The sequence below is a fragment of the Biomphalaria glabrata genome, chromosome 14 (assembly GCF_947242115.1).
Source record: "Biomphalaria glabrata chromosome 14, xgBioGlab47.1, whole genome shotgun sequence".
In the NCBI taxonomy this organism is placed as follows: Eukaryota; Metazoa; Mollusca; class Gastropoda; family Planorbidae; genus Biomphalaria; species Biomphalaria glabrata.
Window position 1 is genome coordinate 3,309,561 of NC_074724.1, and position 17,428 is coordinate 3,326,988.

Genomic DNA, 17,428 nt, shown 5'->3' on the forward strand with positions numbered 1-17,428 from the left:
TATCCGTGTCTTTGTCTATTTTTGCATGTTAATGAAAGAGACTTAGTCTTTGATTTTCCTGGTTTACCAGGCCACCCGTTCCATTTTAAACATGTCTAAGAAAGTAAGAGTACTTATAAAAATTCGTCCTAGCAATATGGAATAAGAAATGTCAGTTTTGTGTGTGTGTGTGTATTTTATTACTTTATCTTTTTGTGTTTGTACTGAAATAACTGAAGGTAGGCAACTCAACGAGACATAGATGTTTATTTATATGGAGACATCACATAGGACATCTGCCTTGAGCACAGCATCTTCATCTCGGTTCTAGAGTTGGGCGGAAATCTTTCTCTCTCTCATGATGTCAACATGCATTTCTCTCTAGTTTCTGGCCGTGCGCACCTTTGGCACTATTTTGGATGGCGGTGTGCATGGCAAGATTATAACAGTATGTAACTGTCGGGCACAGAAACAGATTACCTTAACATCATTACATGACATTTACATCATTACATGACCTCTACATCATTATATGACATCTACATCATTACATGACCTCTCTCACTGCACGACCTCTGCATCATTACATGACCTCTACATCATTACATGACCTTTACATCATATTGCATGACTTTTACATTATTACAAGACCTTTACATCATTACAAGAGCTTTACATCGTATTACATGGCCTTTAGATCATTACATGATCTCTACATCATTACTTGACCTTTACCTCATTACGTGACCTTTACATCATTGCATGACCTATAGATCGCTAGGTCTGAACAAGGTACGTTATTTATTTTTTGGTTCACTATTATATTGTAATAACTGAAGGGAGGCAACTCATCGAGACATAGACGTTTATTTACACGAGGACATCACAAACATTTAGTAACGTCTGCCTTGTGTACAACATCTCCATATTGGCTCTAGACTTGGGCGGAAATCGTTAGTCTCTTATGTCAACATCCGACTTGTCTGGTCACTGATAGTGCGCACCTTCTTTCTGCACTATCTTGGATGGCGGTGCGCATGGCAAAGTCATAACAATATGTTTTGGTGTCTTAAGTATTATTACTACTATAGTTATTCCTCTCGGGTATGGATGTCTGTACATTTAGTGGTTTTACTAGTAAAGTGACTCTTGTCAAATGTCAATATCGGCTTGTTATCAATGTCACAGCTCTATTTTACGAATGTTCTATTTTCTTTATGTTTTGTTCAATTGAGGGGAGGGTTTTTACCAGGGCCGGACTTGGATAATTGGAAGCCCTAGGCGAAGTAAATTTCGTGGCCTCCTAAGAAATAGAAAAGAAATACAAGATCAAAAGCAAAAACATCAAATGACTCAATAACAAAATCTGGGCACAAGTGTCGCCATTTCTTCTCTTAACAATTGTTTTCAGACCTGGGCCAATCAGAGGCCCTAGGCGGCTGCTTTGTTTGCCTGTGACTAAGGCCGGCCCTGCCTGTTACGTGTATATTTTATAAAGTATGAACGTCGTCCTGGCTGACAGACACCCTCTTGTATTTTATAATCACGTTCATCTCGTGATCACGTGAGACTTTGATTAACACACACATACATTATGTAAATACATTTAGAGAAAGAGGCCAGGTTGCGTTGACTTAGTTATTTGTTGTTTTTTTTCTAACACCATACCTTCGATAATATAAATGTATTTCAATGTATTGCTGATAATGCTTTACTCGTCTAATGGGAATACAATAAAGTCGCACGTGAAACAGAACATAAATCTATCAATGTCAAAGTCGCCCCCCTCTTCCCAATTGTATCACACGTAGTCCTCTGCCCTACCCACCCGATTCATACACATTCACATAACATACCGCACGAGCTACATAAATTAACACATTAATAGGACGTATAAGTCATGCATATTGTTATGACTCTACATTGCGCACTGTCATTTGGCGCGATATTGTGTACCATAGGACACGATGGAGAAACAGAGGAGATATGAAAAGAAGGACGCCTGAGATGTGATTGGTTTGGCTCTAGATCTAGTTTCTAATTGAGGATTCAACGTTACATTTTGTAATCCTTTCGTTGAGGCTATCTGGCTAAGTTACAACAATGTAATGATTTCATTTATCTTTAATGGTGTTTCTTAAAATAGGGGTTGTCTCTCAAGGAAGGCGCGGACGTCCTCTCAAGGAAGGTGAGTACGTCCTCTCAAAGAAGGCGCGGACGTCCTCTCAAGGAAGGTGTGACGTCCCGACAAGCGTAGGGTGAAAAAAATAGGTTGTCATTGTAGTCCTCAATTTATGTTTGAATATGAGTGAACATGACATTATTACTAACCTTTTAAAAATTAAGATATTTCGTTATTTTGACGACTTTTGTGAGACCAAACAACATTCTAACTAACATAAGCCGATCACGCCCATTGCAATTAAGGCTGCTATGAAATATTTTATAATATTCTCTTGTAAAAGTGACCCTTGAGAGTCTTAATTAAAAAAGAAAGAACTTTTACACAGTCTACAATGTTATACTAATCTAATACATGCTCCGAAATAATGTGATAGGCTAATGGACCTCATTCACCAATCGTAAACAAACAACATTTAGCCATGTGATAATATTGATAAAACAATGGGAAAAACTGTCACGTGACAGCCTTTATGGATTCAATATTTTGTATAGAAGATATAGAGAATCGCGTGGCTAAATGTTGTTTGTTTACGATTGGTGAATGAGGTCCATTAAGTAGTCAGTGTTTCTAGTAAATGTAGTGCACAGTAATCGATTAACAAGCAACACAAGACCCATATTTCTTATAAAGATATTTAATTCGCGATCAACAACGCACCCAGACTTACAGACGGCGTGTCCTGTCACGTACGAATTGTTAGTGTGAAACTCCAAAGTACATTACATTTGACTTCAAGCTTAAGGTGTTAGACACCTTATTTATAGTTTAGTTATTTAGCGACGCACCATAGAAGACGTATATTGAACGGGAACAGTGACGTTTGGGATATTTGGGGTTAGAGACCGGAAAATCAGTTAGCGATAGAATCCTCTAGGGTAACGACGTGTTTAGTTGACAGAGACTTTTACTGTGGCTTTTTCTTAGAATAAACATAGGATAAATTGTTCGTCAGTGTTGACTACATCTCTTTACTTGTTTAAACCGATGTCTTGTTCATTCTGTATTGTTGATCAACTACACTGAATACACCCGAACAATAAAACTCAGACGCTTGCAGAGTAATTGGTTGAAATCAACAGTCATCTATAGTTGACCTCAAGACAGCCTGAACAAGCAACATCACAAAGGTCTGCAAGAAACTCTGAAGCCAACTACCAACCATGTGAAACATTTCTGAGGGGCAACATTTCCATCAAATCTTCAAATCTCTTATCAGCCTGAAGCTGTCTCAAAGTGTTGGGAGCCGATAGAAATTTAACCGAAAATTGAATTTGTCCTTCGTTTTCAAAGGCTCTAAATGTTTCTTGAACTTTTGACTCCAGTTCGTTCAGTTTATAAACAGAACATTCAAATTTATTGATTAGATTTTGATCACAGGTGACACATTTTAATAACGCCGTCTCAATGTTCTTTTCGGAGATGGTAAGTGCAGATATCGTTGTGGTCTTGGCTCCGTGATAAAAAACACAGGAAGCGGCTCCCTGGTTGGCTTTTCCATTGAGAAAGACGGGGGCTGTTTTTATGAAGATCTCAGCAAAAGAATCACTTGGTTTACTAGAATAGGCGCATTTATTACATGTGCAATATGAGTGTTCATTTCTTTGAACTGTGTTGATTCCGAAGCTCTGACAATATCTATTTACAATGTCAACAACACCTCTGACATTAGACTCTCCGTACGTGTTGCCAACTATTCTTATTTCACAGGATAATAACAACATTGTTTCAAAGAGAGACCGCAAATTTGTGTCCTCATAACAAACCGATAAAACAGCCTTGCAAATCAATATACGAAATACTTTTTGATCTTGGTCGTTTTGTTTGTTCCTGCTGCCAACATTGTCCATTTTCTGTGCATATGTAGTGGTCTCTGAATTGAAAGAAAAAAAGTAACTGAATGCATTAACAATATCAATATTTATTATGATTATTACGCGATCTTTACTATTACTACTCATATTAGAATAACACTTTTATTACAAATCTGATATCTATTCACTCTGTCTGTCGGTCTGTCTGTCTAGTACAAGTTTTGTACACGTTTTTTCTCGTACACCCAGTCTAGAATCAATTAGAAACTTTACGCAGTTTTTTTTTGTACCTAACAAAACATGAATCAATACAAAAATTAACCAATTAGTAAAGTGATTATTGGTAATTAATTATTTATTATTCAGCTACGCCTCTGAAATAGAATGTATAGTTTCTGCTTTTTTGATGAACGGGACTCTAAGAATATAGTTTTATTCATACTCATAAAGCTGAAGCTCTTTATGAAATAAGATAGCATATTGTTGTAACCTTGCAATGCACACCGACATCCAAGATAGTGCAGAAGGTGCGCACTATTAGAGACTAGACATGGAAGGTTGTTGACATTAGAGAAGAGAACGGTTTGAAGATGCTGTGCACAAGGCAGAGGTTGTTATATGTATGTGTGATGTCCTAGTGTAAATAAACATCGTTGCCTCATTGAGTTGCCCCCTTCAGTTATTACAGTATTAATATGAGTGTCAAAATGGCACATTGGCTTTGTCTTTACAAGTTTATGCCTGGGAAGTAAGAGTAGGCTGAACAAATATAATTTCATTTTATTTTTGCTTACTTAGTCTATTTGTCTGTTTCCCAAACATAAAACTTTGATTTTCATCTGCAGCTCTAGTAACATTAGATTGTCTATACTCAATAAGCTGAAAAGTAACAAAAGATAAATTCATTTAAAAAAAAAGGGACGGACATGAAATAAAAAATCTCGTAGAGAAAATAAATTCAAATTAATATACCGTTATAACATTGCCATGCACACCGCAATCCAAAATAGTGCAGAAGGTGCGCACTATTAGAGTCTGTCTAACCGATATGAAGATGCTGTGCTCAAGGCAGATGTTCCACATGTAGGTGAATTCCTCGTGTAAATAAACACCTACATCTCGTTGAGATGCCTCCCTTAAGTTATTAAAAATGTCATAACACCAGGACATACAAACTCTAGACTTGGGCAGAAATCGTTTTCTTCTACTTCTCCTGTCAACATCCTTCCTAGTCTAGTGTCTGTAAGTGCGCACCTTCTGAAATATCTTGGATGGTGGTGTGCATGGCAAGGTTTTAGCAGTACATAGAAAATTTAGCAACTAATCTTACGACCAAGTGCTAGTTAAATGAAATAATAAGACTTAAATTTTCATACTAAAAGTTAATCACAGTAGTCTATTGTACACTTCGGGTTATAGGACCCCGTCGATGTTTTTTATGCAATATATTACAGTACGAGAAAAGAAAACAAAGCGGTATAATGCAATGTGGTGGGAGTGTAATTGAAGCTAAAGGAATAAAAACAACAAGGTAAGAATGAAGTCAGAAAGCAAAGAACGCAAACTTTTGATTGGTTATCCAACTGCAGTGGCGAAGCTTGGTTGGGGGAGGAGGGAGTTCAAATCCTCCCGGGCCCCCACTAGTGGGGCCCCAAATAGGTGTTTTTGTTTACATTAAAATTAAATAATACACAAATCGCAGGGACCCCCAAAGAGGTCAAAGCCCCCGGGCATCTTCTCTTTTGAAGTAACGTCTGTATAATATAAGAAGACAAGATGCCTTTTTTTTAAATTAACTAGATCAGCCTAACGTTAAAGCTACCTATTAATGAATTGGTCTCTAATATATATTTAGCGTAAAGTTACAATAGAAAGAGAAATGCATACCTGATTTTCGCTGCCCAATAATCTCTGTGTATTCCTAGTCCAAGTTTTAGTTTTAGTTTTTCTGTTTAAAAACCGAAACTGAAATGAAAATACATTAAAATTTATGATAAATTAACATAGAGGTATTATAGGAAGTCAGGTGGGGCTACTGCCAAGGGGACTCCACAAAAATGCCCCCCGCCCCCCACAATAGAGAAAAAAATCCATATTCATACGTGTCAGCAGCTTGATTTTTTTTTTAAACACTTAAAATCTTACAGTAGGTAACAGTAGCTTCCCATTTAGAGTCTACTACATAATGTAAACCTTAAAAATTGACATTTTAAGTTAACTAAAACATGCATATTAAGTAACTTTATTTTCGAAATATGGCGCGTGCTTTTAGATTTTACTATTTTATTAATCAGTGGATTCTTATTAAAGCTTTCGAAAAAGTGTAGCGGCCTCCACGGAAATTCCACATATTGAAATCAGGGCCGCTAAGAAATAGTAGTCTATGTAATGTTTTCTTTATCGAATATGTAGATGTGAAATCTATTATGCGAATTATATTGTAAATTATTTTCTAGACAAATTTATACATAAAAACCAAATACTTCTAAATGCAATTTACTTAAAAACAAGTTATTACCAATTATGCTTACTTTTGATATCTTGATACGAATCCAGGCGAGAGATCTATGATATAAAAAAAATTGTTGTTAATATGTTTAAAAAAAATTGAATCTCTAAAAGAAAATCTGATAAAATTCTTTTTTCCTTCCATTCCAATTCCCTCGCCACCCCTCCCCATCTCCACAACAAAATAGAAGAGAAAGTTTATCGGAATAGAGACCATCTAAAATCTAAATAATAGTTTATGAATAGCCCAAAACACTCGGGATTTTTAGGGTGCACCCAAATTTAGTTATGGAGAGTCATGGTGGCTGGTTGTTGTGGTATAAGAGAATTTTTGTTTTAAAAATTAATTTTTAATATCTTTTAAGTTTTTGAAATTTAAATATAACAAAAGAACGGACGAAAGGACAGACAGACTACACAAAACTAATAGCGTCTTTTCCCAATTTTCTTCTTTATAGTTCCCTTTTCAAACCTTGCGATCTATAGGAAAGCTGATGCAAAGGTGATCTGTTTCTGAGGCCAAAGGTTAACTAGGGTGCAATGTGAACAGCACAACGACCAATCGCCTTTAAGAGCTGCGTGGACTCAAAGCCGCCCAAAGATCCCGAAATTAAAAATTCCAGTCTTCACGAGGATTCGCAAGCCAACTGCTTTAACAGCTCAGCCCCCGCGCCTCCTCCATGTTAAAAGTTAAATGTATTTGATACTTGACGTATGTACCTCTGTGCAATGACTATCGATAGCAAAAGAACAAAGAGGGATGTAATCCAGGCTAGGCTGACTATCAACTCTTTAGTGCACTCTTTATGGCAGTTTTCAGCATAGTCTCTTGTAGTAATGGCTGTATCTGTTCACACACAAAAAAATAATTGAAAAAGTTTATAGTCATGTAAGAGAAAAGGGCTTTAATATAAGGTAGCAGTAATGCATAAAACACAAGGTTACAAGGACAGTTTGTGTGGAAACACAAACTCAAAATCGGCCCCATAAGTGGTCCACCCAGTCAGGTAAAAGGGCAGGTTTCAATATTTTCAGCATGCATAACAGAATTTATGAACTACAAAGTATCAACAACCACGACCTAATCGCTGTCGATACAGATAGAAAGGACGCCTAAGTTTCGATATTGCTGCCGATACTATTGTATTGTTAGTCCGAATGACGACATGATACTACAGGACACGAAGATTTATTAATGTTATTATTATTATCATCACAATGAACTGATTGATATAAATATATAGTTCAATATGAACATGGCTTAACTGATGTAATTGAATAATTATCTAATTGATTTAATTGTTTTGTAAAGGGCCAATCTCTCATTTATTTGTGCATGGATCACCCAGTAAAGACAAATGGCTTAACGGCTGGATGTGGCGGAGGGTAGAGCCTTATACTGTCCACAACGACTTTCCTATAGTAGCCAAGACCTAGGCTGATGTCGTGCTTCAATGATGAGCTGTAGTCGTCAAATAGAAATAAGTGAATAGAGGTACAACATACAAATTACTTACTTATAAATATGGAAAAGGAAATACTTTTCTCCTGGTTACAAATGAAATATCTGAGTTCTAGATTGACATCGACCTTTACTTCAATGCTGTGAGCCAGCACATTGAGCCCGGCCTTGACAGTAGAGTTATTGACTAGATTGATAAGTTGTAATGTACATTGATTCGCCAAGCTGTCTGCACATTTTGAAAATATGGTCATTCTGGTGTCGTTTGTGGAAACATTAGAATTGAACTTGTCGATGGCCTGGTCATTGGCATACAGCTGAACTGACTCTGTCTCAGTATCTAATCAAAGGGAAATAAGAAGTTAGCCTAGAGAAACACGCAGTAAGACAACACTGCTCTCAGACTCAAATGTTCGTGTTGCAAGTTACCGGTGTGTCTGAGTCTGTATGTATTTTGTGTTACAGAGAGAGAGAGAGAGAGAGAGAGAGAGAGATAGTCTGTATGTATTTTGTGTTTCAGAGAGAGAAAGAGAGGGAGAGAGAGATTAATTCAATGTGGGAAAACCCACCTAGAGAGAGAGAGAGAACAAAGACAGAGAAAAAGCGCTAGGTAAATAGACAGACCAAGAGAGATAACAACCAGAGAGCAAGTTAGAGTAACATACAAGGGAAAAGGTGAACATATCTAAATAGCTACTTCCTGAAAGAGTTATCCAAAGAGTTTTGGAGTGCTTTAAGAAACAGGGTGTGATGGCAAACAGAAAAAATAAATTTACAAACAAAATAAAAAAACAACTTTAAAAAAAAAAGGCTTCCACTAATGAGCATCAATTAGTTTGGTTCAGTCATGTCATTAAATTTGTTGTATTAAAAAAAAAGGGAACGACCTGAATCCGAACTTGTGGGCTTGAAAGCCTTCTCAAGCCAACGCAGTAACCACAGGCCTAGTGAACAGTCTATGAAGATGGAAGATTGTAGAGTTATAGTTATCTATGGTGTCTAGTTCGATTGTAGAGCTAGAGTTATCTATGGTGTCTAGTTCATTGTTTCTGTTCACTAAGTCGAACACGACAACCTAATATAAAGGGGACTAACTCAGCTTATATCAGCACTTCAGTAAAATTTCTTTCCCCTGTTTGAGATACCAAACAAAATAATTAATTAACAATAATTAATTAACTAATTGGTAAACATTTTTTTAATTGATTCTTGTGTTGTCACGTATAAGAAATAATTGTGAAAATTTTCAGCTTGATCCGAGATTGGGTGTGAGAGAAATAACATGTTCTAACTTTTTACCAGACATAGTGAGTTGATATAAGATATGTAAAAATCCGAAACCATAACTGTATACAAATTCAGGAGCCCCGATTCGGAATCCAAATACTTATTACCTCAGCGACAGTTCCTCCAAACTAAAATTTCTGTAATGTTCATATTACTTATTACCATAAACTTTTGGCAGTTTCCTTATTTCACTATAAAAAGATGTTTCTCTATAAAGCAGCTCTGCTCGTACATCTGCCTCACTGTTCGCTTTATAGGCTGTAATATTGATTACAACCTTGTAAACTGCTTGGTCACTAGTTTTGAAACATTGGCAATAATTGATTCTGTTATCACCACAGTCAGCAGGAACATTCAGAAAGCAGAGCTGAAATGTATGGATGAAATGTAGAAAAAAAGATTAGTCTGTAAATATAATTAAATAAGTCTGTAATTCATTATTTTAAAATCTATTCCTACTTTATACAGTCTATTTATTCCTTTTTCTGTTTATGCTTCATAAATGCAAGAAGTCTTTCCAGTAACATACATGTAACTCTCAATCTAGAATATAGATCTTGTCAAGTAGTTGATATTTGTATATTTCAGAACATTTTTGAAACTGACAAAAGACCTTACCCAAACTGTTAATTTGCTTGTTTATTTATTTCAACTTTTTGAATATAAAAAACATTTAAGTCGAGTGCGGGAATTCCCGCTGAAGCCGTCTGACATGATGTGTGAAAAAATCATTTGACGTCATTCGGAACAATGTCAAGGTAAGCAAATTCAATTTTAAAATTATTAAATAATTTAGAAAAATTGTATCTGTTAAATGAGAGTTTTCATAATTTGGCTAATTAGCCAGTGTTCTTTTCTACCTATATCCATTAACTGTCAAACTTTTAGGAAACTCATTAGAAGTTCTTACATGTTGAAAAAAATTGGAATTGTTTTGTCTTTTAATGTCCACATTAACAGTCGATGGTGTCTGGATATTTCCAGTGAAGTCTACCTTGCCATGCAACAGGATTCTGTCCAGCTCATTAATAATGGTACAGTTTTGGTTCCCATAGTAGTTCGATAACTGGATGTGTTGACAAAATGCAACTGTGAGAAGAAATAAAGTGAGTTATTGAAAACATTTCTTGGATTTTATTGAAGGTGACGTTTTGGCGCAGCCGTTTTGACGCAGGATGTTTTGGAGCTAGGAAGCGTGGTCGAGGGGCCAAGTGCGCTTGAACTTGGCTTGGCTACCTAGAAGGGGGCTCGGCACCCGACTCGGGCAGAGTTGCGTTTACTGAGCGCCTAAAGGCAGCACGGAAAACCAACTCCTAGATACCCCCTCCCCCCACTGGTCCCTAGATGAGATTGGACCAACAGCGCTCTGAGCATACTATAAGCATGAACGTAGCGCTATATAAAAGCCATAATAATAAAGTACGTATTGGCGTGAGAAATTCTAACTTTAATTTAAGAAACATATAGCTTGTATAATAAATTTTATGACACTGAAGTTTATTATTGTATGTATAGTATGAGTTCATCCACCGAATTGTTTTTTGATAAAGGTTTTGATTATTTCCTGAATATATAAGAAGTCCTATTCCTTCCTGAGTCCATAGTAATGATATGCTTTCCTCTCGACCTTAAATTAAATGCGAGTTCCATGCATCAGAATACATCAATTGTTTTCTATTTCCAAAAGACAATAGTTTTAAAAAGTATTGAAATAAGTTCAATGTCCGTAAAAGCTAAGAAACTTTTAAAAGATTGGTTTTAAATGACCAAATTATTTTGGCTAAGGGTGATTTGGGAGACAGATTTGGGAGACAGATTTTCTCTTGACCAACAACAAACGACAAGACCGCTCCGAACATATTTTAAATATATGTCTGGATTTATCATGAATTAATGAGATTAAATTTTTTTTTTGCAAACAAAATATTGCATCGATTTGTTTCTTTATCATTGTTTCAATTAGCTTTTGTTTGTAAATTAAAGTAATTACTTAAGCAAACATTGTTGACAATAATAATGTTCCACTTAATAAACAAACATGCACAAGCCAACATAGGTGAAACACAAACACGCATATATACATGCAATAAATAGTATATTGCATTTTATAAGTGGCCACAGTGAGAATTATCGAAATCTGGAAGGCTGCCTGGCCGTGTGCTATTATCTTGTGATATGTGGTCCCGGGTTCAAATACAATCACCGCAATCCCCCACCCTCCAGTGGGAGGTTCGTTTGGATGTTATAATCCTAAATATAAAAAGTAAAAAAGTTAAGATTTCTACCTGGGACCATGCTATTAATATGTTTCTCCCACCTACAAAGGCTAAACGTAAGGTGCACACAGAATGACATTTATCAGTTCTCTTTTTAAAAAGTTGTATAAATTTAATAAATCATTCTCCTTTCCTTTTTAAAATGCATACATACTTTTTTCTATCATTGTTTTCTTTATATATCAAAACACACTCTCTCGTTATAAAGTGATTTAACGATTATTACAAAACAAAGATAATGATAAAAAATAATGGAGAAAATATCTCTTGTTCTATTTACGAATAATACCTTAGTCACAAACACAAATACAAAACATAGATATGTATCATTTTTTTTTACAGAAATTATACAATAAATAATGTGATCAAAACGTTTCTCGCCAAAACGTCCCCTGCGCCAAAACGGCTGCGCCAAAATGACCATCGTGTTAAAACGTCTGCGCAGAAACGGTCTCGCCAAGGCTTCGGTGGAACTGTTAGGAAAAAAGTTCTTCATCAATGGAATTGTTAGAAAATAAGTTCTTCATCAATGGAACTGTTAGAAAATAAGTTCTTCATCAATGGAATTGTTAGAATATAAGTTCTTCATCAATGGAACTGTTAGGAAATAAGTTCTCCATCAATGGAAGTTTATGGAACTGTTATGAAAAAAGAAAGTTTCTGGATATCTAAAATGTAATTACCTTGTAAGAGTAAAACCAGACTGTTGATAAGAGGTTTTTCCATTCTAAGGTTCTTGAAGACACATCTCTTAATAAACAGCTTCTGCAACTATCTTCCCTTTAAGTCTACTGTTAGCCTATGCAAATAATATACTTCAATGTAATAATTTTCTAGTTTTATTAACAAGAAGAGAAATTCTTAGGCACAACTATATATACTAAGCTTACATGGAATGGAGACTGAACACACACAAAAAAAATATTAGCACCAAGATACACACATTGTTTGTTCGAGGGAAGTTAGGAAAATTTAAAATTGACAAATCATTAATTTTATACAGATATCATCAATTATCTTCGCCATCACTCGTTATTATATACTCATAATAATAATAATAATAATAATAATAATAATAATAATAATAACAACTTAGGGGAAAATAACAACTGACCTAACAGACACCTTCAAGACCCTTAACATTCCTAGGAAAATTCTCATTATCTGTCAAAGGGTGGTACTGCTGCAGACCTGCCACATCACCAGAAAATTCCTCAGTGGAAACTGTTAAAGGGGCTACGATGAATTTTGTTTTCTCTTTAGCGAAACTCGACCCTGGCAGCGCCAGAGAATGAATACTCGTTCGTTTCTAACATAATAATTATAATAATAATAATTATTATTATTATTGTTATCATTATTTTAGGTCTATGGCTAATACTTTTTCTCTAGTCACTTTTTGTCTGTCCTTTCAGAATTATTGACCTCCTAGAGTCGTAGAACGACACAGGGTTTCTCTCCTGTACATCTCTGTCCTCATTTAATGCAGAAAAAGATGGTATTCGAGGCAGAAAAAAAAAACAGCCATTTTTATTTCACTCGGCTTCCTTTTCTGTCAGACCTGAGGTCATTACTTTTTCACTCTCCGCATCTTTATTTGTTATTATCTTCTCAGCAGTCAACATCAATGTCCAGACAGTGTGGTCTAGGGCTATGTCTTCTCAGCAGTCAACATCAATGTCCAGACAGTGTGGTCTAGGGCTATGTCTTCTCAGCAGTCAACATCAATGTCCAGACAGTGTGGTCTAGGGCTATGTCTTTTCAGCAGTCAACATCAATGTCCAGACAGTGTGGTCTAGGGCTATGTCTTTCTCAGCAGTCAACATCAATGTCCAGACAGTGTGGTCTAGGGCTATGTCTTCTCAGCAGTCAACATCAATGTCCAGACAGTGTGGTCTAGGGCTATGTCTTTTCAGCAGTCAACATCAATGTCCAGACAGTGTGGTCTAGGGCTATGTCTTTCTCAGCAGTCAACATCAATGTCCAGACAGTGTGGTCTAGATCTATGTCTTTTCAACAGTCAACATCAATGTCCAGACAGTGTGGTCTTGGGCTATGTCTTTTCAGAAATCAACGTCGATGTCCACTTCTATCATTTAAATTATTTTTTAAAATGTTGAATGTCGACCATAGATCATGTTAAAGAATTGTGAGAAAAGACTAGACGTTAGCTGTTGACGGAATTATGTCGCCCTCCACTGCAGTTCTCCCCTTTCCACGCAGCTGATGTCTCCAAAGAAACGACAGGTACCGACGCAGTTCTGGATCAGTTGCGTCTCTTCTTCTGCCAGGGTGTAGCACATCGTCACCTGCTCCTGATTTTCCCTTAGGGTCGACCCCCAGAAGTCTTTCCCATATTTGGATATACCAGCAAGGAAGTTGAGCTTTGGATTCGGGGCTTTTCGTTTTCCTAGGAGGTAACTAACGAGCCCCTCCTGCTAAAAACATTTTCTTGTGTCAGTAATAATTCCAAGGACCCAATAACTGGGCCACACACGAAGGCCTGGAGTCGGACTGGTTGCATGCCGTTGGAAGCATTTTATAGGTAGTGGAGTGCTTATATCCATTACCACTTCTTGCAAATACAATCTTACAAAACTGTAACTATTAGGTGTTCAGTTTCAATTTAAACGTTTGTCATTACGGTCTGAACACTGGAATGAAGCACAATGAATGTTTAGCTAGTGTCTCTATTTTCTTATTAATAAGACTTTGGAAATCCCCACTGTTTTCTGAAAAATACCTGTCTTATTTTCTGGGAAACTTATTGTATATTTGTCTAAACTTTGACATTTTGTACTAAGGACAAGTAAAGTTCCCCTTTCAGACCATGTGGTCTATAGGGCAGATGATGTAAAGGTCACCTGATTTTGTGGACTAGGTTAACAAGAGTGTCATGTGGCCAGCACAACGACCAACCGCCTTTACTTTTCCCAGCTAATGTCAGGTACCCATCAGAGCTGGGTGGACTCAGAGGCGCCTAGGGATTCCGAAATAAAAATCCCAGTCTTCACCAGGATTCGAACCGGGACCCCCGGTTCAGAAGCCAAGCGCTTTACCGCTCAGCCACCGCGCCACTAAGGATAAAGAAACGAAATTTTATCAGGATATTTTTTGTCTATGTATTTCAAATTAATTTGATGATTGTATATTAGCATCTTCTTCAAGTAAAGGCAGCATGGAAGGCCTGGTTGACCATTAGTGTCATGACGGAAAAATAATACATTATTATCTGGAACGACTGCTCCTTTTTCGCACCATACCAACAGGCTTAGTCTTAGTTCTTTAGTTGCGTCACCTTTATGATTACCAACGAGGTTATGGCTAATTTTAGAAACGGATCATTTTAAGCTGAAAGTTTTCTTTCGACAAGTCTTAAAAAAAAAGAAATAAAAAAAAAAAAAAAACAAGATGTCGGCAAAACTATACAGGACGAGGAAAGAAACAAAAAAAGGTTTATATAAAAAGGAAATCAAGAAATTAAAGTTTTGATTAAATGTGGATTTTTCTCACTTAGTTTGTCACTTTTCAAAACATCTTCAAATACCAAAGAGTTCACCCTTTCAGGCCTTGCCATCTATGGGGAAGTTGGTCTAGAACCGACAGACAAATGAGAGTGAAATGAAGCCAACACAACGACTAACCACCTAAACTTACGTCTCTTGTATCAGAGCTCTATTTCTATACAATCTTATCTCGAATAACAATTCTCTTACCTTTATGCTTACCTTCAGTGGAGAGAGCGAACTTGGAAATACTTTTTGTTTTTCATAGCCCAACCCTGAGCGCGATAAACACATTACATTTCCACCTTGCTAGTGATTGTATTTTCTATTTCTCTCACCAGCTATGTGTTTCCCTGACGACTGTTACTTGATTGTCAGAAACAAAACAACAGAAGCAACAATTCACTCTCACATTTTTTTCTAGTTTTATTGGCACTGATAAGTCATACATTGGCGCAGTTGTTGTTTTTTTTTTTTACATTCTTCTAAAAATACTTAATACGTTTCCCGTTAATTAGATTACATTTTCTTGGAAAATGATGCAATTCAATGAAAGCGTCTTTTGTTTTACAATTTGTATCGATTTTTTTAATTCATTTTTCTTTGTTAAAGTTAACATTACACTACTTCTTTCTTATTCGGGGTATACAGTTGAAATTATCATTAACTTTTTTTTAAATTTCATAATTGTGGCCTTTAATTTTTTTCTTCTTGATACCAACATACTTACGAATATATATTTTTACGTTAGCTATAGTTAATATGTTAATTTAAGTTCCCTTTTCAGACCTTGTGGTCTATAGGGCAGATGATGTAAATGTCATCTGATTCTGCGGCCTACGGTTAACGAGGGTGTCATGTGGCCAGCATAAAGACCAACCGCCTTTACTTTCCCCTACTAATGTTGGGTATCTATTAGAGCTGGGTGGACTCAGAGGTGCCCAAGGATCCCGAAATAAAAATCTTCCCCAAGATTCGAACCCGTTACCCCCGGTTCAGTAGCCACGCGCTTTAACTCTCAGCCACCGCGCCTCCATAGTTAATATGACCTTTCGAATTATTATCTGGTAAGAATTAAAAAGTCATAATCATTATAAAACTCCATTTGAATGAGGGCTTGAGAGGCTCAAATCCTCTCTTGCAAAAGCCCTGGACATAAATCCCGCTGTTCTGCGTAGAGCATACAGGTCACCATAAAGGTGGGCCAAGGAGTCAGCAATGGCGTTCCAGTCACACCTATGTGACTAGGTACTAAATGCATTGTTACAGGTGTGCTATAGCAAAACATTAGAGGTACGGACTATCGTTCAAATGTCCTGGGTAGGAACCTTACACGCAGAAATTCCTTTCAATCCCGCAAGAGGTTTGAACTAGAGTTACTAGACCATAAAGATCTTTATTTCTGTCAGAGTGCAAGAATTGCCATTACTTTGGACAGTCCGACTATTTGCTGGTAGTTGAATTGAATAACCGACTTATAGTGGACATCAAGTGGTATTACATTCAGGAGTTAACACACGAGGTACTTTCCCTCGTGGAACCTTTTTTAAGGGAAGATAAGCTAACGAAAAGGAAACATTTCATCCTGTTGGCTTCCAAAGCACGTTTAAACCAACAAGCATTCCACTATAAAAGGATGTATAAAAACGACGCTTGGCTAAACCGTACCAACCTCAATGGGGCCGTACACAGCGGTGACTGCTTTTTCACGGTTAGTGGCGGTTTCCCTATAACAATACGGAGGATTCTCTCAATTGTTCAGCCTCTGGAGTTGACAAATGGGGGCCCCGATACGGGGCTTAAGAAGCCGTGCCTCACAAGTTTCACAAAAAAAAGGATTTGATTGAATGATCATCTAGTTCATTGGGGACCTCAGGACAGAGGATTCAGTTTAGAGCCAAGGTCTCATTTCTTAACTCTGGGTAAAATCCTTTTCTTACGTGAAGGGTCATAAAAGTGCGCAAGCTCGTCCCTTCATGGTCACTTAACAAAGGAAGTAGCGCAGGTATTGTCCAAGCTCTAACCGTTGAGAGGAAACAGACGCCTGAACAGACAGACAGAGCGAGTTGATATAAGCTTTGTACAAATTTAAACCATAATGATGCTCTAAGCGGCCTTTGCATTTACATTTATTGGGCAGATATAAATATATAAAAAATGCAAGTTTAAAATAAGATTTCAAAATATTTTCTTCACATGGCATTCCTTTCTCCATTTTCTTTCAATTTCGCTTTCTAAAGTAATTTTCTATTTGAAAAACGTAAACACAAAATTTACCAAATAAATAATTATTAAACATAATCTGTGTTTATAAATTATAAACATGCTAGAAATCAAGGCCGATGTCTTTTAGGCCGAACATATATATCTCAAATATAATAGATTTAGGAACTAATTGTTGTTACAATGCACTT

At 36.6% G+C, this 17,428-nt stretch overlaps 1 protein-coding gene across 4 annotated transcripts; it reads right to left on the reverse strand.

The window, feature by feature from the left end:
* Positions 1-229: 229 nt before the first annotated feature.
* LOC106073998 (uncharacterized) lies at positions 230-17,361 on the reverse strand. Of its 4 annotated transcripts, none has more exons than XM_056009468.1 (11): positions 15,225-17,361; positions 12,192-12,307; positions 10,227-10,321; positions 9,395-9,599; positions 8,833-8,901; positions 8,001-8,285; positions 7,204-7,330; positions 6,507-6,540; positions 5,863-5,940; positions 4,770-4,854; positions 230-4,034 (listed from the first exon to the last, which is right to left on the reverse strand). In XM_056009468.1, exons 2-11 carry the CDS (start codon positions 12,232-12,234, stop codon positions 3,316-3,318), a joined length of 1,740 nt encoding a protein of 579 aa, XP_055865443.1. In that variant the 5' UTR covers positions 12,235-12,307; positions 15,225-17,361; the 3' UTR covers positions 230-3,315. The 4 variants fall into 4 exon arrangements, with proteins under 4 accessions (XP_055865443.1, XP_055865441.1, XP_055865439.1 ...); XM_056009466.1 differs by having other exon boundaries at positions 10,143-10,321; positions 15,237-17,070; XM_056009464.1 differs by having other exon boundaries at positions 10,143-10,321; positions 15,225-17,069.
* Positions 17,362-17,428: the final 67 nt, after the last annotated feature.

Bases quoted from the DNA above. Each gene is read 5' to 3' on its own strand.
- LOC106073998 (XM_056009466.1), bottom strand. From the start codon at position 12,234: ATGGAAAAACCTCTTATCAACAGTCTGGTTTTACTCTTACAAG. The intron at 8,286-8,832 runs GTCGTTCCCTTT...CCCTTTGATTAG, and splicing joins GCCCACAAGTTCGGATTCAG to ATACTGAGACAGAGTCAGTT. The intron at 4,035-4,769 runs GTAAGCAAAAAT...CTTTCAATTCAG, and splicing joins GAAACAGACAAATAGACTAA to AGACCACTACATATGCACAG.